Raw genomic sequence first — 27,394 nt, 5'->3', positions numbered from 1 at the left:
CCAAAGGTCAGGAAGGTCATTGAAATAAATGAAATAAAATATACCCAAAATGAGGATATGCAAAAATATTGGAAAAGGTACCAGGTAAAAGAAATTGGCTACGTTGAGTTGTGATTACATAGAAAAAATGTCCAGTCCAAGATCAAGATTGATAACTGCTCCAGTGCAAGAGTTCAACTAAGTTTACTTCAGCACAAAGGATTTAAGGTCTATTTAAGGTCTACAGCATTAGAAATAGCTTGCATCAAACAAAGCTCAGTTGGAGGACAAAAACAACAATATGTGTAGATCAGGAGTATTTGTATTCTGCTATGGTCTGAAAACTTGAAGACAAATTGAATGGGCAAGTGGTGTTGTTACTTCAGTTTAAAAAATATAGTGTGTAATTCCTTGTGACAACCATAGCCACATGGGCAAAATCAAGATTTGGGGGGAAAATTACATAGCTCGCAAGTGAACAGTTGGCCAATCCAATAGGGTATACATTACATATACCTGTAAGCAAGCCTTACCACAGGTAGAAAGATTAACTTTGACCTTTATAGACAAGTTCATAACCATGTGACCTTTACATACATGTATAAGTGACCTGTATAGACAAGGTCATGACCTTTATAGTAGGTAACCTTTATAGGCATGTGACTTTTATAGATAGGTAACCTTTATTGATAAGTGACCTTTATAGACAAGGCCGTGACCTTTATAGTAGGTGACCTTTTTTGATAAGGGACCTGTATACACCAGTGACCTTTAAAGACCGATGAACTTTATAGACACGTGACCTGTATAGACAAGGTCATGACCTTAATAGAAAAGTGAACTCTAAAGATAGATGAATTTTAAAGAAAAGTGACCTTTGTTAACAAGCAATGTTAGATATTCATTTAGTGTTTTTTATGTAGCATTACCTACATGTATAACAAAATTACATGGATCTAAAATATCCATCACATATAGATAAAAAACACTTCTTGGTGATAATATGGTATGTATGACAGAAATGATGGCATGTCTGATGGTCTCCATGGCTACATATATTTAAAAGTAGTGAGACATACCAGCCTTGCATATTGTCATCAAGGTAAGAGTTAAGTGTTGTTTTGAAAAACATTAAATTGCAGTAATCTGATGGTAACATTTAGAATTATCTATCATTTCAATGGAGCTGTTCTACCCTAACATGCAGGCTTGAAATTAATCGGGCAAAACTGAGTTACTTCCAGATTTAAAGCTTGTAAAACTGCTGGACTGGAACTCTTCAGTCCTGATTATTGAGGTATGATCTGTCATGTAATATACTCATATTGTTCACATTTTAGGAGCTTAAATGAGTGTTTATTGCACAAGAAATTTTATGAAATGATGGAGTGTTAGAAATATTTGACTGGTCACCAGGCAGTATGTAACCACATCTCATGTTAAAAAGCACATGTACCTATTCAATGTTAGAGAAAATGTTGTTTGCAAAATACAAAGTTAAATAATGTTTGAGCTAGCAACCATGAAATATTTTTGTAAGCATTGACGTGCAAAAATCATAACTTTTCTCACAAATCTCGCAAAAGAAGACTTGCAAAAAAAAACAAAAAACTTCTTAGACTTATTTCATGAAATCTCATGAAATAAACACAAATTTTAGATATTTATATCGCAACCAAATATGTTGCAAAAAATCCATTGCAGGCAAACAATTTGTCATATTAAATATTTAAAGTTGTATGGTCTGTGACTTGCTGTATTTTTAACATAAACAAAGTATCTAAAGTGTTCTACATATTTTTCATTGCCTCTCTCAGTTTTAAACTTTCCATATTTACCGACTTTCGTAAAGTTCATAATCGCTAAGTCATTAAAACAATGAAGGTTAAAGATGCTCCACCGCCGACAGGACATCAATGATATTCATCATTTGAACAATAATTGACGTTTAATCGTGTATGTATATGTCTAATTAACACAAAAAATAATATAAAAATAATTTATTTTGCCTTTTGTGCATGAGCAATCAGTACTTCATTCTATATAGGATATAGTGGCACCGAATTTTTTTCGGGATGCAATTAATTATTTTTCATAGTTTTAAATAAAAGTAAAATTAGAAGCTCAAACTTTTCATCGGTGGTAATGGTGTAAAGTAAGTAACTTTTGTAACTGAAGAAAAATACTAAATCCTCTGTTGTTGTTTTTAATAGTGAAAAAATACTATTTGTCAGCGGTGGAGCATCTTTAAGTATTGAGTTTTAATGTGTACATGTTTAAAATAGCTCAGAAGTCTCCAAATTGTTCTAGCCGATGTTGGCCATGTGAGATGACTCGAGAGGTTCGGATCTTTACGGAAATCACTGATGTCGGTCTTGTGATGTTTTCAGATATTACCTAAGGTCTGAAACATGGCGTTGCCATGAGTTATTGCCCCTTGCACTAATACTTATTATTGGACCTTGTGAATACCATAACTTGAATAGATATGCACTCAGCTTCATGAAACTTTGTATTAAGACTAAAATTGGAAAGATCTCAGACAATTTCGAAAATTGACCTGATTAGATTGTATCTTACAGAGTTATTGCCCTTTGCAATTATACTTATTGAGTCTAGTGAACATAATAGCTTGAGTAAATTTGCACTGAGCTTGATGAAACTTTCTATGTAGACTAACATTGGAAAAATCTCAACCAAATTTGAAAATAAGCTTGATTTGACTCTAACTTATTTACGGAGTTATTGCCCTTTGCAATAATAATTATTGAACCTTGTGAACACACAATAATGTGAGTAAATATGCACAAAGCTTAATGAACTTTTGTATATAGACCTATTAGATGTATGTTCCTATTTCATGAACAAAAGACATCAGTAAATTACTTTACTAATTTGTATCAAATATCAGGTGACTGCTCAGGCCCATGGGCCTCTTGTTTTTTTTTCATAGTGGTATGCAAAAAAAGAATTGGCTAATCAGAAAGCCAGATTTGGTATGAAAACATAGAAAAAATAATTATATGATGATGTAATGATGGATTTCCTGTTTGGCCCAGCCAATGAATTTTGATTCACAAGCCATACATTTAGAGCTAATGACATACGTTATGCATATATAAAATATTACATTGAATATCTGAAGGGTTTAACATTAACTTGCAACACAACAATTAAAACTTTGTTGAATGAATATTTTCAACAAGAGTGAAAAAGTACGGTATACAACGTTAACATTAAACTGTAAATCGACCTAATAGGAATGTCTGAAATAAATTGTCTTTGGAATCAAAAAGGAGGAATTCAAATAATTGATGCAGATGTTTATTTTCATTTATAAGAGTTTTTTCAAGATAAGAGCTAGAGATAAATTAAATCTTTTTTCATTATAAACAAATTAGCTTCTGGTTCATACAACTTCAAATAAATCATTAAATCTAGAGCTGGTTACAGTCCCATAGACATAAACAGATGTACACAATGTGAAGCATTACTGACTGATATTTACAGCAAAACCACAGAAAATACTTAGATCTTTAAATGTCTAAGCCATTCAATCAGAATCTATTAGCAATTATCACATTAATTGGTAAATGCTTAGGACGTCTGGATAAGCAGCTGTTTCATGTTAGAGTAAAATTTATTGTTTACAGAAAGTCCAAGAGAATTCAAAATCAATTTGTATATTTAGTATAGTTCTAATTGGATAACCCATTTGTCTTCAATTTATACATGTACATGGTTATTAAAAAAAAAAACGGGAGGTACTTTAGGTTTTACTGCATTTTACACAATTAAAAAGTTTGAAAACAAGTTCAAAAATGGTTCATAGTATTTCCTCCCCAAACTTAAGATATATATAAACCCCAACAAGTTAACCATTCTGATTGGAATACAATTAGCAATTTACTCATGGGGCCAACATTTGTGTGGTTTTCTATACTGAACATATAATACAGACTCCTGGGTAAATTTTGCTGTTCACAGTTTTCTATAGTCCTTTGAACTACTAATCCTCTTACTCAGTGAATTTCTGAATATTTTGCTGGTGATAAAATTTGCATATTTGGTGAAAAAGCAAATATAGTGATAATAAAGCACCCACAAAACTTAACTGATATACAGTAACTGTTTGAATGTTTTACGAGCATGGATCGAATAGTGTTTTAAAATTATTGCATTTATTAAAATATGATTATCTAATAATCTATATAATGCCTGTAAAAGTAAAAAGGTTTTTTTTGTTCGTCGTCTTTACTGTTTGAATCAAGCTGATGGCATTCAGACAGAATTGGGAATATTAAGCCTCCATTTCATCTGCTTTATCTCTGCTAGCTGTCAATGTCTTCTCCATATTCCTCCTTAGTCAGGGGGATGTCTATTTAATGTTTATAAATAGCACAACTTTTCTAATTTTGGCACATCAACATCCTAGTATAAAGGGAAACTGTAACTTTGTGTGGGATGTTAGGCGATGTTTGTTATCAGCTTGTGTAAAAATTAAACCTGTCAATGAATCCTTCCTTCCTGCATTTTCCTTCTTTAGTTCTTTCTTTTTGCACCTCTACATTATCTTATCCATCATTAATAATGGTAATTAAACCCCCTTCAACAAAGTTAAAGGGGGTATACTAGAATCGGGTTGCCTGTCCGTCTGTCCATCTGTCTGTCTGTCTGTTTATCTATCTGTAGACACAATGTTGTCTAGCGAACTCCTCCTAAACTTGTTATTGCATCCTTCTATGTTAATTATACCCCCTTCAACAAAGTTAAAGGGGGTATACTAGAATCGGGTTGCCTGTCCGTCTGTCTGTCCATCGGTCTGTCTGTCTGTCTGTTTATCTATCTGTAGACACAATGTTGTCTAGCGAACTCCTCCTAAACTTGTTATTGCATCCTTCTATGTTAATTATACCCCCTTCAACAAAGTTAAAAGGGGTATACTTACATTAAGGGGAGTTGAATAGACTATATATAGGGTTCTGCAATGTCGTCTATCAATGGAGTTGTTACTAATTAAGAGGCCTAATTAGCCTGAGTGGGTGGGGTATTTTACATGCTCTAACATCACATTGAATGGCGCTATATGACCTGATTCAATTCAGTTTATGATGGTGCTAACAAATGTATTCATCATTTTTCAATCCAGTATCCCAAAAAAATAGAAGTAAAAGTATTTTGAGAACAATATTAAGTCACAATAAGCATGTTTATTTATGGGTGGATAAATCCTGAAACAAAATTTCTTGTTCCTCCCAGAATTGGTCCAGACAGGTGAGTCTGAACCAATATGTAGCTAGCGGGTGCGACTTTTTTCAGACCCCCCAAGTTATATAATAATTACCTACACAGATTATATCAGTGATACACATCTACCTATCTCTTAGCAGATGCACATGCTAATATGTGGCATTCTTGTGTTTTTAACACACAGTTGTATGTAGAGTTGGTGAAACGTTTGATTGATCCGTACCTGACACCTTCTGACGTAATTCCGACTAGCGCCAGAGAGAATGGATGGTATGTTTGTGGGCAGCACCTGGTACCAGCCTAAACAGACTTACCATTTCTCTGATGTTTGTGTGTACATAATATGTTTTATTTATTAAACACTTTACAAAACCCTAAAACACTAAATTGCAGCTCAGATACCGAGTAACAAAGGCGAAGGGTTAAAACAACTATCGGAGATCATAATTAATTTCTTTGTTTTCCTTGGATAATGTACTGATTTTATTGCAGTCAAAATTTAGCGCAAATGCAAAAAAAAACGCAATTTATGGCTTATTAGCAAGGATATAAATTAGCGCAATATTGGTGTTGCAATACCGGATATAGAGGATTTTACATCAAATAATTTAACGAGTTTGATAAATTTAATATCACATAGACACAAGTGTAAGATTCTATTTCTCACATAACTTTTATTAATAGAAATAAAAGTAAAAACTTGTTATTTTGTTTCTATATAAAACAGTAGAAATCTGTCTGTGATGTGACGTTTCCGTCTACCGAGACAATCATGCAACGTCATATATAGTGTTGTAGTAGTAGTGATTTTTTTTTTGTGTAATTTTATGTTTAGACAAGATAGAGAGAGCAAGCAAGAGAGTAGTAGAGAGTTTGATGCAGTAGGTTAATTATAGTGTAGTGATAAAGGGCAGGCATGAGGACAAGTGATAAGGATGATAAAGGGCAGGCGTAAGGACCAGTGACAAGGAGTAGAGTGGGGGGGTCACAGGTGGTCCAGTGGCTTAGCGGGACAGAGAACAGATGTGTTTTTGTAAGAATTTAAATGCTTAATTATGATTAGATGTAGATAGCCTAGAATTGTGTATGATATGTCCGTAGATTAATCAATTGGTATATATATGTTTTGCATGATACAAGTAGATAAAAGATACAGTTTAGGATAAATTAGTATTAAAGGTTTTTGTGTCTCAGATAACACAGATATTACATGTATTTGACATTTAAACTTAAATAACTTCAATAAACAAACAATACCTTAGACTTTATAATTTGCAGTTGATAGAGTAGAACATTCTAAATAATTTGGTGTGCATAAATATATGATTGACCTTATAATTAGATTGTAAGAATGGAATGAGTCCCATACTAGTTTAACAGGAAAGTGGAGGAAAGTTACAGAGTGAATGTTTGGAGGGTCATCCTAGGGGATGTCTTCGGCGCAGTTCGAGTGAGAGAGATAAAAGTGACAAGTCAGGTGTGAGGGGGAGATTTTAGATTTTGGACTTCATTCGGAACATTTGAACACTACAGTAATAAAGGACAAGAAATCAACAACCAGTCTTCAGCGTTATAACATTTGGTGGAGAATTCCTTACAACCGGTACCTGATAATATCAACAAAAGGACTTATGAACATTTGAAATTAACAAAAAAATGGCCAACAACAGCAATATTGAATTGACTCTTATACAACCCTTCACAGGAGATTCATCAGACGATGCTAAGCTGTGGATCACAAGATTCCAACTGTTTGTGAAGACAAAGGGATTTAATCAACACAAAGCCAAAACTGTGCTGCCATTGTTCCTTAAAGATGGCGCACTAAGATGGTACATGAGTTTGCCTGATACCATCACGGAGGACTACGAAACGCTCACCAATGCCTTTTTGCAGAGATATGGTCCTGATGACAACACGAAATGGCAAAGAACTGCACAACTGTACCAGACCAAACAAACTTCTGGGCAGTCAGTAGAGGACTTTATCACCATGCTAACTGGTAAAGGCCAAGATGTTGGATTATCAGAAGACCAAATCCAACAAGTTGTTATCAACGGGCTTAAACCAAACATTCGACAATTTGTTCTCCAAAACAATCCACAGACTATTGATGAGCTGCGACGTTGGGCTAAACTAGGGGAACTCACCGTTTCTGATGAAAACCAACAGCATCAGGAAGTGGTTGCCGCCATTGCTCGGCTTGAAGACCAGTTGCAGGCTCTATCTGTACAAGCAACGCAGACAACATGGAAAAATGGCAGACAGCAATCAAAATCATCCCAGCAACAACAGCAAAGAAAATGTTCTTTCTGTGGAAATAATTGGCACCAACAACTTGCCAACTGCCCAGCACGTGGAAAAACATGTGCTAAATGTCATAAAATCAACCACTTCGCAAGAGTATGTCGGTCAGCACCGCGAACAGAGCAATGACAACAACCAAAGGAAACGGGGACAGCTATAACAACGTTACAGACCAGCATGAGGAAAAATATTGTTCGCACACAAATCAACAACGTTCAAACGGATTGTTTAGTCGATACAGGTGCATCACTGTCCTGTATTTCTAAAAGTGCACTTCATAGGATTTTTGGATATATGCCTCAACTTGGACCGCCAGCCATTCCATTTATCATAGGAGTTAATGGAGATAAACAAATATCAACAGGAACTTTCACCTTACCTCTAACCATCAATAGACTGTGTGTTACTCACCTATTTCATGTGTTTGCAAGCTTACATTGTAACGTTATACTTGGTTTAGATTTCTTAGAGAAAAATAAAGCAACTATTGATTTGGCAAACAAAACCTTATCCTTGTATGACGGATTAACAGTTTCCTGTTTAAAAGTGGATGAAGATACAAATTCTGATTTTGCTAGAACTGTAGCTCGGGTGTCTATTCCACCGCAATCGGAGTGTAACATTCCTGTAAAAATCAAAACAGTCTCTCAACAACCGGTACTGTTACAGCCACTGTCACATCTCCCAAGTGCTAATAATCTACTAGCAGCCAGATCTGTTAATACTCTGTGTCGAAGAGGCTATACCACTGTTAGGCTGATCAATCCAACAAATAAAGTTATCACTCTACGACCTGGTAAACCGATATGTTCTGTACAAAACCTGGGAAGTAACGACATTTTTGAGGATGATGAAACCAACGAAATCAACCAAAACTCTGATTGTAGTGATTTAAAATCTACAAGGCAAGACGGCGTGAAAATTGCTCAAGAACTGAACTTTGATTTAAGTACTTCTGACCTTGGGATAACTGAAAAGAAAAGACTTTTGGAATTTTTGGGAAAAAACAGAGACGTATTTGCTAAAGATCTTTCGGAACTAGGATGTACAGATATTTACCATCACAAAATTGAAACAGGCGATGCAGCACCAGTGAGACAACGATTTTATAAGACTAATCCTATCCAAAAGGAAGAAATTGATCGGCAAGTGCAAGACATGATGGACAATGACATTATCGAACCATCAACATCACCCTGGCATTCACCAGTAGTTCTTGTGAAAAAGAAAACAGGAGATTACCGATTTGCTGTTGACTTTCGTCGACTAAACAAGCTAACAAAGCCTGAAGTTTTTCCCTTACCAAGATTAGATGATATTCTGGAAACTATTGGTGAATCTTCTGCTCATTACTTTTCTGTTTTGGATATGGCATCAGGATTTTGGCAAATTCCTTTAGACCCATCAACAAAAGAAAAATCTACATTTATTACTCACAATGGGCTATACCAATTTAAAAAACTACCTTTTGGATTATGTAATGCTCCAATGAGTTTTCAAATGGTCATGACACAAGTTCTTAGAGGAATATCTTGGAAATATGCAGTTTGCTATATCGATGACATTCTAGTGTTTAGCAGTAACTTCGAAAAACATTTGGATGATTTACAATCCGTATTTGACAGAATGAGAAGGGCAAATCTCAAGTTTAAGCCGTCCAAGTGCCAGTTCGCAACCAAACATGTGAAATACCTGGGCCATATTATCACAAAAGAGGGAATTAAGGTTGATACTGAAAAAGTAAAAGCTGTCACAGAGTTTCCCCAACCAACAGACGTACACGGAGTTCGTAGTTTCCTAGGACTCTGCAATTACTACAGAAAGTTCGTCAAGCACTACAGTGAAAAGGCTGCTCCTTTAAACAAACTCTTGCAGAAGAGTACACAATTTAAATGGACAGACCAGTGTACAGAAGCTTTTCAACAACTAAAGGATGCTATGACCACCACACCTGTACTAGCTTACCCAAATATGAACAATTCATTTATTCTATCTACAGATGCCTCTGGAGAAGCAATCAGCTACATATTAGGTCAAAAAGATGACCTCGGTAATGAACATCCTGTTGCTTATGGTGGAAGGGCACTACGTCAGTCAGAGAAAAAGTGGTCTATCACTGAACGTGAATGCCTAGCTCTAGTGGAAGGAGTAAGACATTATAGACATTTCTTGGAACACCAACATTTCACTGTTATAACAGACCATGCAGCTCTAAAATGGCTCCAGGATATTAAACACCCTACAGGAAGACTAGGACGATGGAGTTTACTGCTACAGGGATTTAATTATGAAGTCAAGCATAAAGCAGGTAAAAAGCATAGTAATGCAGATGCTTTGTCACGAACCCAGTATAAACCTGAAGACAACAACCTTGAATATTTACAAGTGACAATTGACTACTGTCAGCAAGGAGCTGTAACCTCAGAGGACCAGACAGTTACACATGTGTATAGTGTTAGTGAGCAGACAGCTGATAAGGATTTCATATTGTCCCTTACTGAGAACAGGCTGGAGGAGGTTAAACAGCTACAGACCCAGTGTCCTGAGTTGGCCCCAATTAAACTTTATCTAGAGTGTGGCCAGCTTTCTGACAACAAGCAAAAGGCAATTAAAGTTGTGGCTGAAAGTCAGCAGTATGTAATGCTTAATGGGATCTTATACCACCTTTGGAATCAAAGAGCTAAAAAGTTACCCAAAGACACCAGAATAAAAAGACAACTAGCTATTCCATCCTCATTACGCCAGGAGATAATGAAAAGTTGTCATGACTCAAAAACAGGTGGTGCTCATCAAGGATTTGACAGGACATACAGTATGATTTGTGCTAAGTACTATTGGCCGAAAATGTACTCTCAGATACACAACTATGTGGAAAATTGTGAACAGTGTCAACAAGCAAAGACCCCAACGCGGCATGCTACAGCACCTTTGCACCCTCTACCTCTGGCGTCAACTTTTGAACGTTGGCATATGGATATTTTGGGACCTTTAACACCAACTCCTGAAAAGTATCAATACATCCTTTTGTGTGTGGACAGTTTTTCACGTTTTATGGAAGCTTTCCCTTTGCGAACACAGGAGGCAACAGAGGTAGCAAACGTCTTCTATAAGGAAATAATCTGCAGGTATGGTGCTCCTTCATCGTTAGTGACTGACAGAGGCCGAAACTTCATGTCAAATATTATGACACATCTCTGTAAACTTTTGGACATTAAGAAATACGCTACCAGTGCTTATCACCCTCAATCAAACAGCACTTGTGAACGTTTTAACAGAACCTTGGCACAGTCTATGAGAGCATATATTGATGACAAACAGGAAACTTGGGCACAGCTACTGCCAGGAATACTAATGGCCTACAGAAAGACAGATTGTACAAAGTCAACTCAATTCTCTCCTTTTGAGTTAGTTTTTGGAAAGGAGATGAGGAGTCCCTTAGATGTTTCTCTGGATTTTATTGACAATACTTCCAACCTCAGTAAAACCGCCAGCGAGTATTTGAAACAACTACAACAAAAACTTCAGCTAACACAACAAATAGCAAAGGAAAACGTCACTTCAAGTCAACAGGCATACAAAAAACAATATGATGAATCACGGAAAACAAAGGAACCAACGTTCGAAATTGGACAAAGAGTTTGGCTACACAATCCCAAAATACCAAAGAAGAAATCTGCAAAACTTCAGTGTAAATGGACAGGGCCATACTACATATCTGATTTAGGGCCAAATCACACTTATAGAATTCACAACTGTAAGACCCATAAGGTAATGAAAGCTTTGGTACATGCCAACAGACTAAAGGCATACCATGACCCAAACTGTCGAGAGGAACTGTACCCTGGATTTCAACTTGAACCAGAAGAAAGCATACCGGATACTCAGCAGGAGGATACTTCCCAAACTACAAACCCGGAGGAAACGTCACAAACTACAACCCAGGAGAAAAATTCCCAAGCTGCCAATCAGCAAGATTGGGGAATAGTTGACAAACTCTTAGCATCAAGCAGACATAGAGGACGCAAAGTTTACAAAGTAAAATGGAAAGATCACCCAAAAACAACATGGGAACCTGGGGAAAATTTACCTGATTTTCTTGTTCGGGAATTTCATATAAACAAAACACAGAAAGGAAAAGTCCGAAAAGGTAAGCAGAAACGTACCAGTCATAACATTTAACTACAAGGATTAACCCAACAACAAGCTAATTGTACCTAACTGGTTCATGAAGAATAATAATGTTTATTGTCCACAGTTTTATTGTCGGTCTTTCCTTTTCTTCTGTACTTCCGTACCTATCCTAAAAATTCCTTATTTCTACGACATTACAACTGTGAACAATCAACCAAAAATTAAAATCTTCATTGGCTCTTTTTATCAGTTATGTCTTTATAACATTTGCTAGAAACCTATCCAATTGTATAATCAAATGCTGGTACCTTTCTCTTATCATGTACAACAGTGAACATTAACAATCAAAACCGAACTTGAACGCTATTCCAAATAAAAGGATCTATAAAGTGAAAAACAGAAACACTGTGACATTCTAAGCAGGATACTGTATGATTACAGTAAAATTTGATAACAGTGACTTAAACACTAGGACACGTGTTTTCCATGGATGGAATATTATACCATGCAGTGAATAGAATAGTGACTGTAATTCGCTGGATTATCTATTGTGTATATATACATGACTAAAGTGGATCATACTTAATTGATTATGAAACTTGTAAACATTGGATTAATGTGACAAAATGCTATCTTACAATTCATGTAAATATAATTTGGAGACCAAATTTTTGTGAGCGGAGGGAAATTGTAGTAGTGATTTTTTGTGTAATTTTATGTTTAGACAAGATAGAGAGCAAGCAAGAGAGTAGTAGAGAGTTTGATGCAGTAGGTTAATTATAGTGTAGTGATAAAGGGCAGGCATGAGGACAAGTGATAAGGATGATAAAGGGCAGGCGTAAGGACCAGTGACAAGGAGTAGAGTGGGGGGGTCACAGGTGGTCCAGTGGCTTAGCGGGACAGAGAACAGATGTGTTTTTGTAAGAATTTAAATGCTTAATTATGATTAGATGTAGATAGCCTAGAATTGTGTATGATATGTCCGTAGATTAATCAATTGGTATAGTTTTGCATGATACAAGTAGATAAAAGATACAGTTTAGGATAAATTAGTATTAAAGGTTTTTGTGTCTCAGATAACACAGATATTACATGTATTTGACATTTAAACTTAAATAACTTCAATAAACAAACAATACCTTAGACTTTATAATTTGCAGTTGATAGAGTAGAACATTCTAAATAATTTGGTGTGCATAAATATATGATTGACCTTATAATTAGATTGTAAGAATGGAATGAGTCCCATACTAGTTTAACAGGAAAGTGGAGGAAAGTTACAGAGTGAATGTTTGGAGGGTCATCCTAGGGGATGTCTTCGGCGCAGTTCGAGTGAGAGAGATAAAAGTGACAAGTCAGGTGTGAGGGGGAGATTTTAGATTTTGGACTTCATTCGGAACATTTGAACACTACAGTAATAAAGGACAAGAAATCAACAACCAGTCTTCAGCGTTATAACACATGTCAGTAAAAGCATTAAAGCAGATTATGATTTTCGTTATAATAGGTCAAAGCTATAAACTGTTATATTTTTGTCATTACAGACTGCCGTTTTTTGTGACTGAATTAAAAAGGATTATTTCCCTTTGAAACTTAAAGGTAGGTGAACATTTGAATATATACCATATTTGCCATTATTTGACTTAAGAGTTGACATACAATTACCAGGTATGTATTGGTTACCAAGATTTGCCATTATTTGACTTCGTTAAGATTCGACATACAATTACCAGGTATATATATACATGTATTGGTTACCAAGATTTGCCATTATTTGACATAAGAGTCGACAAACAATTACCAGGTATATATTGGTTACCAAGATTTGCCATTATTTGACTTCGTTAAGATTCGACATACAATTACCAGGTATATATATACATGTATTGGTTACCAAGATTTGCCATTATTTGACATAAGAGTCGACAAACAATTACCAGGTATATATTGGTTACCAAGATTTGCCATTATTTGACTTCGTTAAGATTCGACATACAATTACCAGGTATATATATACATGTATTGGTTACCAAGATTTGCCATTATTTGACTTAAGAGTTGACATACAATTACCAGGTATGTATTGGTTACCAAGATTTGCCATTATTTGACTTCGTTAAGATTCGACATAGTATGTGGGACAGTTGCAGGATAAATATATATTGGTTACCAAGATTTTCCATTATTTGACGTAAGAGTCGACATACAATTACCAGGTATATATTGGTTACCAAGATTTGCCATTATTTGACAATCACCAGGTATGGTATTGGTGACCAAGATTGAACAAATCCACCAACAAGTCATCACTTGGCAATGTGAATGTTTTGGCATCTATTCTTGGTGTTGATTAACCGCTATAGACCTTACATGCCCAAACTCAATACTCTTGACACCATTTTCATTGTCCAAGAACTTCTGTCTGTCCTTAGCTCTGCCAGCAATGAAGAGAGATCTGTCAAATTTATATTGTTTATCACAGGGACAAAGAAATGGCGGTGTACCTTAATTGAACAATTACATGTTCCACCTCACGTCTGCCTCCTGGAATCTCTACAAACATAATGCACATGAGCATGTGTGGTATGTCGTAATATATTGCAATGACAGAATCAGCTACCACATTTATGATGCTACACTAAGGTGTATCAGAACCGTCTCTATTATACAGGATAATAAGTGTCTTAGGATAATTACTTCACTGTTTAGTTTACCCAATAAGCACATCCTCCATGTATGCATATTCAGGACCAGCTTAGGTTGATGAAGTTTGTGACATTCTTACACTACAACCTCATTCAATTCTGGGCTTTGTTTGCAAGTTTCTTTGTGAAAGAGAAAAAAAAACCATCTGTTTGTCCTAGATTCTTTTTGGGGGCTGCAATTCAAAAACCATTCAACACAGCTCCCTGAAACTTTCTGTATACATTAGACAAGTGCCTTAGTTGTGCCTTTTGATAATGCGGACCTTCAATTTTTGGATTTTTTTCTGTTGCTATGGAAACTGTCAAAAATACCAAATTACTGTTCCTTTTTTTTCTGGCTTTTCCGGCTCTTTTCATTCAATGAAGCTCCTTAAAAAAGTTTCTGAATATATTAGACAACTGTCCTAGTTGTGTCTTTTTACTATTGCGGACCTTCCATTTTGGGAATATTTCAGTTACCATAGTCAAAAATACCAAATTACTGTTTCCTTTTGTTTCCGGACTATGACACCAAATCAATTCAACACAGCTCCAGGAAACTTTTTGTATATATCAGAAAAGTGCCCTAGTTGTGCCTTTTGCTGTTGCGGACCTTCAATTTTCGGTATTTTTCCTGTGACCATGGATATTCAGTCAAAAATACTAAATTACATAGCCAATACTAAATTACATAGCCTATGCAATGTGTATGAAGTGATTTGTTGGTCTTAATTTTCAGGTAAACGTGACACAAACACTCAGATAAGTCTTAGTGCGTAACAAATGGTAATTTTATATGTATGGAAAACAGGAGCAGGCAAATTAGTATATTTCTTCATCAATGGGGACAACCTACGTCACCGGAAGTGATATCGGACACACAAATACAATGAAAAAACGCCCGCTTCAAGATGAAAATCGGCTGGAATTATTATATAAAAGCAATGCATCTTCTAAACCTATCGTGCGTCAAAGACAGTGCATTGTTAGAGATTCTATGAAGCTATTAAATATCGTCAAACTAGCTCAGATAATGCAAACACCTCGACAAAAATATTTTTCGACAGCAGGGATATCGGTCACATTTTATTCAATAAAACGTTAAAATTTGTAAATAAATACATTTTGCTGTCACAAAACCTCCCGTTTATTAATATGTAATATATGACTGTTGAAAGAAAATATTCCATTCATTATATCTGCTAGTGGAGAAACAAAGACGGTGCTTAATTAGAAATTATGAAAGTGATATCGGTCACACTTAGAACTTTAGGGGTAACGGTCACACCTAAAGTTACGAAAACAGTGGATAAGCTGGATATTACAGCATTGTACATGTAGTCGGTATTTACACATTCATGCAACTCCAATGGATACCCCGCCAAAATACTTTTATTGAATTGATCTGTTCTTGAATGACGACTTTTTAACCCACCATCAGCAAATGGTTGGCGAGCTATAAAATAGTCTTTTCCCCCATTGCTCGCCACCCGCCGTATTGTTTTCCTTGTTATTTCTCCGAAAGTACTGGATGGTAGTCATATGCAGATCCAGTTATGTATAACATATTTCAGAATCAATCCGAAATCGATTCATTTCGATACTGCTTTATGCATTTGCCAGAGAGTATAGAAAGTCATCTCTCTTGATTCAAGTTCCACATGTTAGCTTAACACTTAATGGACCTTTCTGGAATTTTATAAGTACTACATGTATCTCTCTCTTTACCCTTGTTGTGCATAATGCACCAAAGGGAAAACGCGGTAGTCGACAAGTTCGTTACCATGTAGAGATACAATTATCAAATATCTTGTTCTATATAAATAGTTTGATAATCATTTATGCCATGGGATTGTATTTATTAATGCTCATTTTTGAGACAGATAAAATTACAAAATAATGAATATTTGGCTATCTTGGAAATTACCAAGCGCATTTGACATTCAGGGGTGCATGATCTGCTATCCGCTTATTTTTATGTGATGTCATAATTTTTGTGCCATCGATCACAAGAAATTGATGTTTCGTCCTTGACGATATTGATTTTTTTTCTTTATAGATACAGATATCTTGGGATGTTATCATACAAGTGTTATCAAATGAAAATATATTCATTAAATTGCATTCAGTTGACAATTAGGGGAGTATGAATTCCAACTGGACATCGGCTAATTAACATGAAGCGCTAAAGATATTGGACCAACATGTTAAATTGACTGATTTGTAATCCAATGGTAAACGTCATGATATCTCTTGGGCCTCTTGTTATAGACTGATTTGCTTTTATAATTTGTATGCATATGATCATTTGTGCTATTGTTGTTAAGATATATTCTAAGTACCTTTTCAATCATTCTAGTGGGTTTTTATGTATAAAGCAAATTGTTGAGTTGAAAATCTGTGGAGAAACTATAGGTGAACTTACATGTAGAACTGTACAAACGTTATCAGCTAAAAACCCTCAGTGATCCTGTCTATCATGTATTTAAGTATTTCTGTAGCTTATAGATCAGTGTGCTTTTCCTTTTGTTTAAATCTGATGCCTTTACATTTTCAAGCTTTATGTAGTTTCTTGTAAACTGTCACTGCGAAGTTTTTAAATTATAATTACTTTAACACATATACGTACTTCAAAATAGTACAATGGTACTCCATGGAGATGTAATTTGTCTGCTTGGTAAGGGTTGCCTCAGTTCTACTTTGCTTCAGCAAACATTCCACGCAAAGACAATACAATACATACATGGGGGGGGGTTACACAACAATGTGCCGATGGTGTGAAGCCGGTATATTCAGAACGAGTAGGGTTGCATAATGTTATGACGACACAATTATCATTTCTAAATGCAGGTAGCTTTAAATCGAAAAATTACCATGTTAAGAACGCTTTATAATCATTAAACTTTATCGTAAAACTCATCTCAGCCATTCTAAATCGTAATTTTTTTCCCGGGGGAGACCCCCGGACCCCCCTAACACCAACTTCTCGCGCTTTTGGGCGCTCGCAAATTCATCAAAATGCATCGTAAAACCCATGTAAGCCATTATAAATCGTAGTTTTTCCCGGGGGAGACCCCCGGACCCCCCACCCCCAAACACCAAAATCTCGCGCTTTCGGGCGATCGTAAAATCATCAAATTCATAAAAACTCATCCCGGGGGTCACCCTCAGACCCCTAATAAAACACCAAAATCTCGCGCCTTCGACGCTCACACGCTAATTTGGTCAATATTCGTTAATTTCCTTTTAGCGACCCCACTATCTATATAAATGTGTACAAGGATTAAATTCAGTGATATATGAAAAATGTACATAAAGCATATATTATATGGTTGGGAGTTGAATTAATCTCCTCCTGTAAGTGTGGCGGGGGGGGGAGGGTTTTACAAAATATTGAGGACCTTTGCCCCCCCCCCCATGACGTTTCATCTTCCTACGCCACTGAATAGTTAATGATGTATCATGTACAAACTGTATCTCGGTAGTATTTTCTCTTTACCTGAAGGATTAGATAGGGAAAACAACACTGCAATATTTCAGCAATCTTTACGAAGCGACAAACCATTTTAAAAAACTTTGGATGTGACCATTTCCCTGTGAACGACATCTTTAAAAAAAAAAACCGCCAACCAGGTTATACAGGTACGCCACTTTTGTAGCGGATAAAATGAACGATAGCTACTACTTGAAATATAAGGTATTTTATATCAGCAAATAACAGTAAAGTTAACAAGATTACACTTGACATATTTTCGGTGAATAAAATGTGACCAATAGCCACGCTGAAGAAAAAAAAAAACGGATGACGAGCAATAGACGAAAAGCGATTTCGATAGCTCGTTAACCATTTGCTGATAGGGTGTTAAAAAGTCGTCTTTCAAGATCAGATAAATTCAATAAAAGTGTTTTGGCGGCTTATCCACAGTTTTCGTAACTTTAGGTGTGACCGTTACCCCTAAAGTTCTAAGTGTGACCGATATCACTTTCATATTTCTAATTAAGCACCGTCTATGTTTCTCCACTAGCAGATATAATGAATAAAATATTTTCTTTCAACAGTCATATATTACATATTAGTAAACGGGAGGTTTTGTGACAGCAAAATGTATTTATTTACAAATTTTAACGTTTTATTTAACAAAATGTGACCGATATCCCTGCTGTCGAAAAATATTGTGTCGAGGTGTTTGCATTATCTGAGCTAGTTTGACGATATTTAATGGCTTCATAGAATCTCTAACAATGCACTGTCTTTGACGCACGATAGGTTTGGAAGATGCATTGCTTTTATATAATAATTCCAGCCGATTTTCATCTTGAAGCGGGCGTTTTTTCATTATTTTTGTGTGCCCGATATCACTTCCGGTGACGTAGGTTGTCCCCATTGTTCATCTTCAGTAACAAAGGTTACTTTACACAATTATCATCATGGAAAAGTTTGAGATTCTTATTTTGCTTCAGAATTAAAGTATTAATAATTAATTGTATCGTAAAACAATCCATGTCTTAATTAAACAAATCAATTAAACCTCAGCTATTGTCCAAATGATAAATATTGTTTAAGATCTGTCGGCGGTGGAACATCTTTAATTAAGTTAAGTCCCCTGAAATATTAAGTTAAACTATGAAGAGGGTGACTCAAAAGTCATCAGGGTGAAATGAGTAGATTTTGATCCATCTTTAATTTGGTCCCTTAATATGATGGAGAGGTAAGTGTTATATTTCTGATAGTTGTATTTCACAGCAATATTTCTGTACTTTTTGTAGTAAACACCTGAAAGACGATTTGTAGAGTTACAGACATATTGCACTGCTCTATATTTAGCTGGACCTTGTTCCATTAGATGTAAGTAATGTGTGAAGACTCTCAGGTATCCAGCCATTCTATCTGTGTTAATGAGCACCAGATGGTAGGAAATAGGCCACCGTAGTTATCCTGTAGACTTCACTGTAAAGCTACAATATTCAGTAAAACCTGCCATAGGGACAACCTTTGTATATAGACCACCTGCATAATAAGACCACTTTCTTATGGAATAAATGGTCATGACAGACCACTTGGCTTTCTCCTTTCCTTGGTCTTTACAGACAGGTATGACTGTAGGAACTACCATAGGTAATGAATCGAGGAAAGATTTCATATAACCCTGCTGTCATTTTTTCCTTAATCTATTTCTTTAACTCAATTATCTCTTTCTGTAGAATTGACTTCTTACTATAATGTCATTGTTTAATGGGAGATAATTTGGTATTAAAATTTCTAGCAGAGTTATTTTCAGATTCTCAAAAAAAAAATAAAATAAATAAATAAAAAAATAAACAGGGATCTAGTTAGACTAAACGAGAAGCAGAAAGACAAGGAGTTGTGTCAAACAAAAAATTCAAAGAAGGACATTGAAGACAATTAGCAGTCCTGGACCATTTTCTTGAAACGAAAAGTTTGAACTTCTGTCAAAACTTACCTCATTATGTAAATAAAGTCATTAACTTTGACTATGCAGAATTAGTATTTTTTTTTTTTTACATTAGTTTGTTTTGAGAAAACGGAGCCTTTCCAGCAGTTAAAGAGAGAAAAAGAAATTGAGAGCTTGTTGTTCATTGGGAAATTTACGGTAGCCTTTCTGTAGATGGATGGTGAAGTTGTGAGGTATATAGATACAGCGTTACCTATACAACCATAGATCTCTGTGTGTGCTGCCATGCTTAACCTATTATGTTGCAAGTTTTTCATTGTGAAGAAATGATCCATGCAGCTATAGGTTGTGCTTTCTTCTCTTCATCAACACTGGTGTATACATTTCTCAGAGCTTTGGTAGTGTTTACTTAACTAAGCATTCAAAACTTCGTTATGATCTAACCCAAAACAAATTTTTTATCTTCATTAAAATGTCATATGAAAAGAAGTTTGAAATTCTATTGATCGTTTACTATAAACATATCAATATCTCAGCGCAGTCCAGTTGTAGCATTAAATTAGCACGGCTATACATGTAGGTTCAATACCAGAAATACCCTTTTGCAAAATATAGCTCTGTAAAAAATGAATGAGCGCTTTAAAGACAGTGTCAACAGTGTTAAAATAAAACAACAGCTACACTAAGTAGTAAAAGTATGCGTACAGTATTTATGGTACACTAAATTCTTGATTACTTAGTTTTGATTTTGTGGACTGAATACCATATACCATCATACTTGGCTGAAAATTAATTTGCACTAATATATATATCTGCCCGAACAAATCATATGTTTCATTTTGTCACATTTGCGCAAAAATTTAAAGTACATTTACAATATATAAAACTCTTAAGATAGCTTAAAGATGCTCCACCGCTGACAAACGGTATTTTTTTCACTTTCAAAAACAAGAGCAGACGATTTAGTATTTTTATTCAGTTACAAAAGTTGCTTACTTTCCACCATTGCCACCATTGAAAAGTTTGAGCTTCTAATTTTATTTTAAGCTAAAGATATAAAAAATAATTAATTGCATCCCGAAAAAATTCCATGGCACTATATCCTATATTGAATGGAGTAATGATTGCGCATGCACCAATGGCAAAATAAATTATCTAATATTATTTTTTGTGTTAATTAGACATATATAACACGATTAAACACTAATTATTGTTCAAATGATGAATATCATTTATGCTTTGTCGGCGGTGGAGCATCTTTAACATTAATGTTAAAAAGCAATTTTTAGAGGTTAATACTTTCACTGTCTCTGATGAAGTTTGCTATTTTTTAACATATTTTGATCTTTAAGATGATATTCCATATTTGCATAATATCTTCAAATTCTGTTCTTGCGGGTAGTTATTGATTGTGATGTCATGTGTTTGCGAGCGTATAAAAAGATGATGTCATACATGTTAGGAAAAACAAAGGGAATTGCGCTCACAAAATAATGATGTAACAATCGATACCTAACCCGCAAGGGAGCTAACTCTGTAATATGCATAGATGGAATATGCTAATTGACAGACGACACTGATAATCTTCTCGATAATTTCATGACCACGTTATAACAACCATATACATTCTGTACATCTCTAATCCTTATAAAGTATACCAAGTGTACTATGTAGGAAAGTATAGTTGACATTTATACTTCTGAAAGTGGTAACATAAGTCGCTGTGTTAAATTATCTTGTGTGTTGACACAGGTGTCACAGAGATTCTGTCAAATATTTCACTTACTTTATAAACCCCCCAGGAGGAAGGCTAACTTTATAAACCCCCAGGAGGAAGGCTATAGGGAGGAAATGTAATTCAGGTCACAGGAATTCAAAATATTACATAAAAAGAATTAAGACAAGTGATTTTGAACTTAAAAACAACAAAAACATTACTATTTCTTGCGTTTATTGCTTTCAACATGAAACTTATATACAAAGAATTGCATTTCATGATGCATCTTACCTTACTAAGGAAAATATTACTTAACTTTGTTTTTTTTATAATGCATTGCATCACTCTCAGAGCTGTTACTCCCTTTGTTCAAAGATATGCTACACCTCTTACAAATGGTATTTTTGTGCTATCAAAAACAGGAATAGAAGAATGGGTGTTATTCTTCAGTTACCACCATTGAAAAGTTTCAGCTTCAAATTTTATTAAAAATGATTAATTGCGTCCCGAAAAAAATCCATGGAACTATAGTACTATGTTCTATTTGGAATGGAGTATGATTGCGCAAGTAACAAGAACAAAATAATTAGACACGATATACATGATGAAACATAAGTTATTGTTCAAATGATCAGTATCATATTTAACTTCAAAACTGCAGGTGTCAAGGAGAAATCTTATGCCGCTTGTTTTTTGGAGCCATGCAATTAAGATGAAAGATGCTTTGTTGATACAGGGTGGCTGCGGTGGCCAAGTGGTTAAGATATACTAACCTATAAACATAACGCCTCCACCTTTGGATGGGGAGTTGAAATCCCATGAGGGGCAGTGTCGGTGGTTTTTCTCCACATACTCATGCTTTCCTCCATCTATAAACCTGGCACATCCTTAAATGATCCTGACTGTCGATAGGACATTAAATTAAATAAAATACCTAAATCGTTCATACAGTAAAACATGGTTATAATGAACCTCTGGGGACCAACAGAATCACTTTCTTATAGACAATGGGAACTTTGATGGGGAATGAAAATTACTATGTTATGACCATGATTTTGTTGTGTGTGTGTTCGTTATAAATATTTTTACTGTAATTTAATTCTAAAATGTTTGAGAAGTGTATAAAATATTGTTATCTCTGCTTTAAAACTGTCACACAGGTAGATTTGCATATGTTCCTTTTCATTTATAAAATTGAGTTAAGTCCCTTGATTCAATCAAATGCTTGAGGCATAATATATTGATAAGAAATAAACTGATGACGTCCTTAAAAAAAAAATCAAAATCTTAAAAATAGGATCATATCATCAACATAATTATTGATTTTTGAACTTCCAACAGATATTTTGTTTTTATAGAAGAATTTTGTTAAATGTTTCCTATTTCTTAGAATAATTAAGTGATTACATTGCCAGAAGTACATATCTGTATATTTCTGGTAACTTAACAAAATTCCTATCACTGATAAAGTGTCAGTTTAGTACTATATAAATTAATGCTCTCTTTATTTAATCATGTAAATGACCTCAGTAAGATAATTAGTCATAGTTCATACAATAAAATAATTCAAGTGTCATCCATTTTGTTATATTCCTTTTTGATTGTGATGAATGTCAATAAAAAAACTAAAGCGCTTCAAGCTAAAAAAAAATATGTTTGTTGTAAATCATACAGTCAAAAGAAATTATTGGTATTTTGATGAGATAATGCTTTGCTCCATTTTGATCAACATTTCTTAATTAACTTCAGGTAATTTCTTACTTGTAACTTAATATTGTCAATAGATAGTTTTAATTTCTTACTTATAACTTCATATTGTCCGTAGAGAAGTTATGGGGAAAATGTAAACATATTTCTGTAGGGAACTTTTAATTTCATATGGACAATTTTAAGAAAGGAATATCATATTGGAACTAAATACATTGTACTCTTTGGGTTTGGGTTTTATTAGTTTAACATCCTATCAAAAGCCAGGGTTATGTAAGGTAAGGACATGCCAGGTTTGTTGGTGGAGGATAGGCGGAGTACCCAGAGAAAAACCACAGACAAGTGGTCAGTACCTGGCAACTGCCTCACATGGGATTCAAACTTGTGACCTAGAGGTGGAGGGCTAAATTGTGATACAATATTTCGATACATCACAACTAGGTACTCGCATTTTTTATTTAATTACTGGGTAATGAAAATATCCTTCATAAAAATATTCCAGAATTATTATAAAATAACTAATCTTAATTTTGTAGATATATTTACTAATTGGCCTTATATATTTTATTCCTTAAATTCGAAATGTCTGATTTCATAAATAGTGATTAGGAAAAAGTTTCAGCAAAACAGATGGTACTGTCAGAAAGGTTTCAAGTAATGCATGAAATGTTTTTATGAAAAAATTCGTGTGAATATATCTAAACAGACGTTTGTGTTTTGTTTGGCCGATATATGGATGGTATAATCAGTGAAAATGGGAAATAATCTGAAGTATATTTAGACGCTGATAACAAAAAGATAGATGGCCGACGGCTGAGGAAGGAAAAAGATTCCTGGATAACCAGAAGGCTGATACCTGTTTTCTAGACTAGCGTCTTAAGGAATAACTTTATGTTCCTTACACATAAAACTGATATTCAGCTGTGCAGAGAGGAGATAAACATTTAGTATAAAATGAAAGTGGGTATCACACAAAAGCCGCTTGGATTTTACTAATTGACGAACATGAACGTTTATCTGCGACTGTTAAAATGTCATAAAAGTCGTTATTTTGTTTTAACAGGTGAAGCTGAAGATTTTTTATTCCACTAGTTTTAACAAAAAGCAAAACTTTTATCAGTTTACATTTGGCAACAAGGTAGTATAGTCCAGTCAAGCAAGTTCATCAATGTAAAATAGTAAAATTTAGTTAAACAAAACAATTTTTTGACTTCTTTGAATTTAATTTTAGTGATTACGTTATGTCTATAAAGTATCAAAATACAAGTTTGTTTCATGGGAGGTGAAGTAATGTGTTTGAGATCATCTCCAAATAACACTTTAATGAACAAAAGATGTGATAAAAGAAAATATTCCCTTTTCTTGAGCCAAGTTTTTCGCATTACATGTATATAGTTCTTTAATAGTTCACATAATAAAGATATTTAAATGTTTTGAATAAATCACCTGAGGAATTTATGACAAAGAAGGGTCATCCCATGTTACTATGCCAGTAAATAAAACACCTCATCAAAATTTGTGACATTCTGTAGGTGAAGGGACAGAAAACTGCATTGTTCTCTGTGACAAGAATTTGACATTGTTATTGGTTTGCTCCTGGAATATGATACAGCATCTGCACATCTTATCTAGGAATGTTAATTGATGTCATCATAATTACTGGGTGTATATAAGTAATGATAGTTGAGGACAATATGGCTTGGAAATTTATTGCACTAGTTGAGGAGGTTGTCTATAAATTGAAAGCTACAAAACTGGAAGTATTCAATTTCATCTGCTTAAAAGATATACATTATTGTACATGTATGTACTTTCAAATGTGCAATAAAATTGTTTGCAGCCATTTCTTATATTACAAAAAAAAGTTGAATAATTATTTCAAAAAAAAAGGGGGGGAAATAGGCAAAAAAGAAAAGCATTCTTTGGCCTTTGTATTTTCATATTGTTCATAAATGAAAGAGACAAATTGAATGTCAAGATTAAAAAATATAGTAACTCATTTTAACAGTATGTGATGTGTCACAAGAAAGCTAACCATCTTTGTGTACGGTATAATTACTTCACAATATAGTAATAAAAACAGCTCAAGCTCTTATACATGTTACAGTTTCTCCATTCATAAGTCTGGTCCAAAGGTCAGAGTAGATAGTAATGTATATAGGTTAAAATGTCTATCTGCTGGTAGTATCTGGATCTGTACAGAAGTCATAGGGAGGGGGTAACCAGATGTACAGTCCCTGGGGAGGGGAGTAATCCTGTATTGAGAGAGGGGGTACATATTAATGGGGAGGGGAGATTTCAGCCAATCCTTATGGCTAGGACATCCTGGCATTTTCTATGAGAAATCAGATGCCTGGGTTCATGTGAACTGAAGGATCAAATTTCAAAGTAGAAGTCTGTAGTCTGCTATCTAGTTTCAGCACCCATGCTGCTGGTTGATCACTATCCCACTAGTCTGTACATGATCATCAGGACTCTACTACCATTACTCTGAGTTACATCAATTTGAATAGTCTGTCTGTATAGAAGGTTTCACCAGGCTAAACTGATACTGGACCTAGCATTAGAAGGTGTGCACCCCAATCGAACCTCTTCTGCCAGTAAAGGCAGAAACAGTCAAGATTTCTTCAAAGTGTTCTGATTGGCTGAGAATCAGGTTCATACAAGAGGTCAATATCTGCCAAATCTTCTGCTCATCATCCTCACTCCACTTCGCCCTCTGTCTTTCAAGAAAGGTATGTATTGATTTGGTTGTATTTTCTGGGAGAAAACACAGGTGAAAAGCTGATGCACTCCTTTGTCACCTTGTATGTGTAAAATTATTAGATTTTGTTAAATATATTTTGTATGAGTCATATCTTGTTTGAAGTCTACAACACATAACATTATGGGGCGAGTCCCTAGGTCTGATGGAAGCTTTTCACATATGGTACATGTTAGCTAATTCAGGAGATGTTATAGCCATCTTTTGCCCTATGGTGATGTATAGTGTAGTAGTATGGTCCTCTTTGTATCTCATAATCGGATCTAAGGTACTACAGACTTACACAGATGGTGGAGATAAATATGGAATGCATATAGTATAGGATAGGCACTCACACAGTTTCTCACTGACAGACCAACAGTCCATCTCCATCAGGTTTGCTCCAGGCGCCCCCTAGCAGGAATTTTTACAACTCATAGAGGTCACTTCTGTTCTGCCACTTCAGTACCCATTTGACCAAAGTTGATGATCTAGGTCGAGGGTGTGTTGTTTGGTTTTTGGGACCTTCTGCCTGCCTTTTTTTATCTATCATCTTCAGCAGCTGAACCAGCATCCTGCTGAGGGGCTAAAGCAGGTAGGACCATATCTTAATTATCTGTCTAATAGTTGGCTACTATAGTTATCTGGTGTTTAAATGGGGATCAAATGTGACCTCAATTTTGAGCTACTTGCAGAATTTTTTATGGTGTACTTTGTTTAAAATTGCCAAAGTCAGTCCTATTACTCTTCACATCGGTATAATAGTAGGTGCAGTAGTTTTTACTGTTGGAAGCTTTTATGAGTTATGGAAGTATGCTGATTTTGATACATTTTGATTTGATACAATATTAACACACTCATATTGTCAGTTAAGTTGGAAAGTTCCTACATTATTACATAGCTGTTTAAAACTTCATAACACAAAACTGTATTGACATTCTGCTAGACAATGTAGACATATTGAAGCTTTATGTTTGAAAAAAAAGCTTTATGTTGAATATGATGATTATTATATGCTGTCCATGAGCCTAGGAAGTATATATATATTGGACTATATTTGTTAACTGTCTGGACTTTAAATGACATCTGACCTTCCATCCTTATAACTAACATATTTTTTATTTTCGAGTCTTAGAGTGTCTGGAAAGTTTGACATCCTGACATCTGTGTGTCATTTGAACTTTGACATCTTACCTTTGGTGTCAATTTGACTTTGACTTGAAAACCCTTGGTATCACAGAGTTCAACATTTCCTTACACTTTGACCTCTTACCTTTCTGTCACTAAGGCTTTGACCTCTGACTTTTGAATTGCACAGCAATCTCTTGAGATTTGGCTACTAAATGACTATTTCAATGACCAGATATACATTCAACTTTTAAACATCTAGAAATAACATACATAAAATCCATTTGAAGATATTAAACATTTTTATCAAAACAATTTTTGATCTGATGTTATC

At 34.9% G+C, this 27,394-nt stretch overlaps 1 protein-coding gene and 1 long non-coding RNA gene across 2 annotated transcripts in view; both read left to right on the top strand.

The window, feature by feature from the left end:
* LOC138329967 (uncharacterized) overlaps nucleotides 1–25,919 on the top strand; it is a 48,857-nt gene extending 22,938 nt beyond the window's left edge. Inside the window, exons 2-3 of the long non-coding RNA XR_011209499.1 lie at nucleotides 13,212–13,266; nucleotides 25,604–25,919. This is a non-coding gene — a long non-coding RNA (uncharacterized lncRNA). The remainder of the gene's footprint in view (nucleotides 1–13,211; nucleotides 13,267–25,603) is intronic.
* LOC138329965 (uncharacterized) lies at nucleotides 6,097–7,665 on the top strand. The gene has a single exon (XM_069277277.1). It carries the CDS (start codon nucleotides 6,886–6,888, stop codon nucleotides 7,663–7,665), a length of 780 nt encoding a protein of 259 aa, XP_069133378.1. The 5' UTR covers nucleotides 6,097–6,885.
* Nucleotides 25,920–27,394: the final 1,475 nt, after the last annotated feature.

This window comes from Argopecten irradians, chromosome 8, assembly GCF_041381155.1.
Source record: "Argopecten irradians isolate NY chromosome 8, Ai_NY, whole genome shotgun sequence".
Lineage (NCBI taxonomy): Eukaryota > Metazoa > Mollusca > Bivalvia > Pectinida > Pectinidae > Argopecten > Argopecten irradians.
This window is presented reverse-complemented; position numbering and strand designations above follow the sequence as displayed.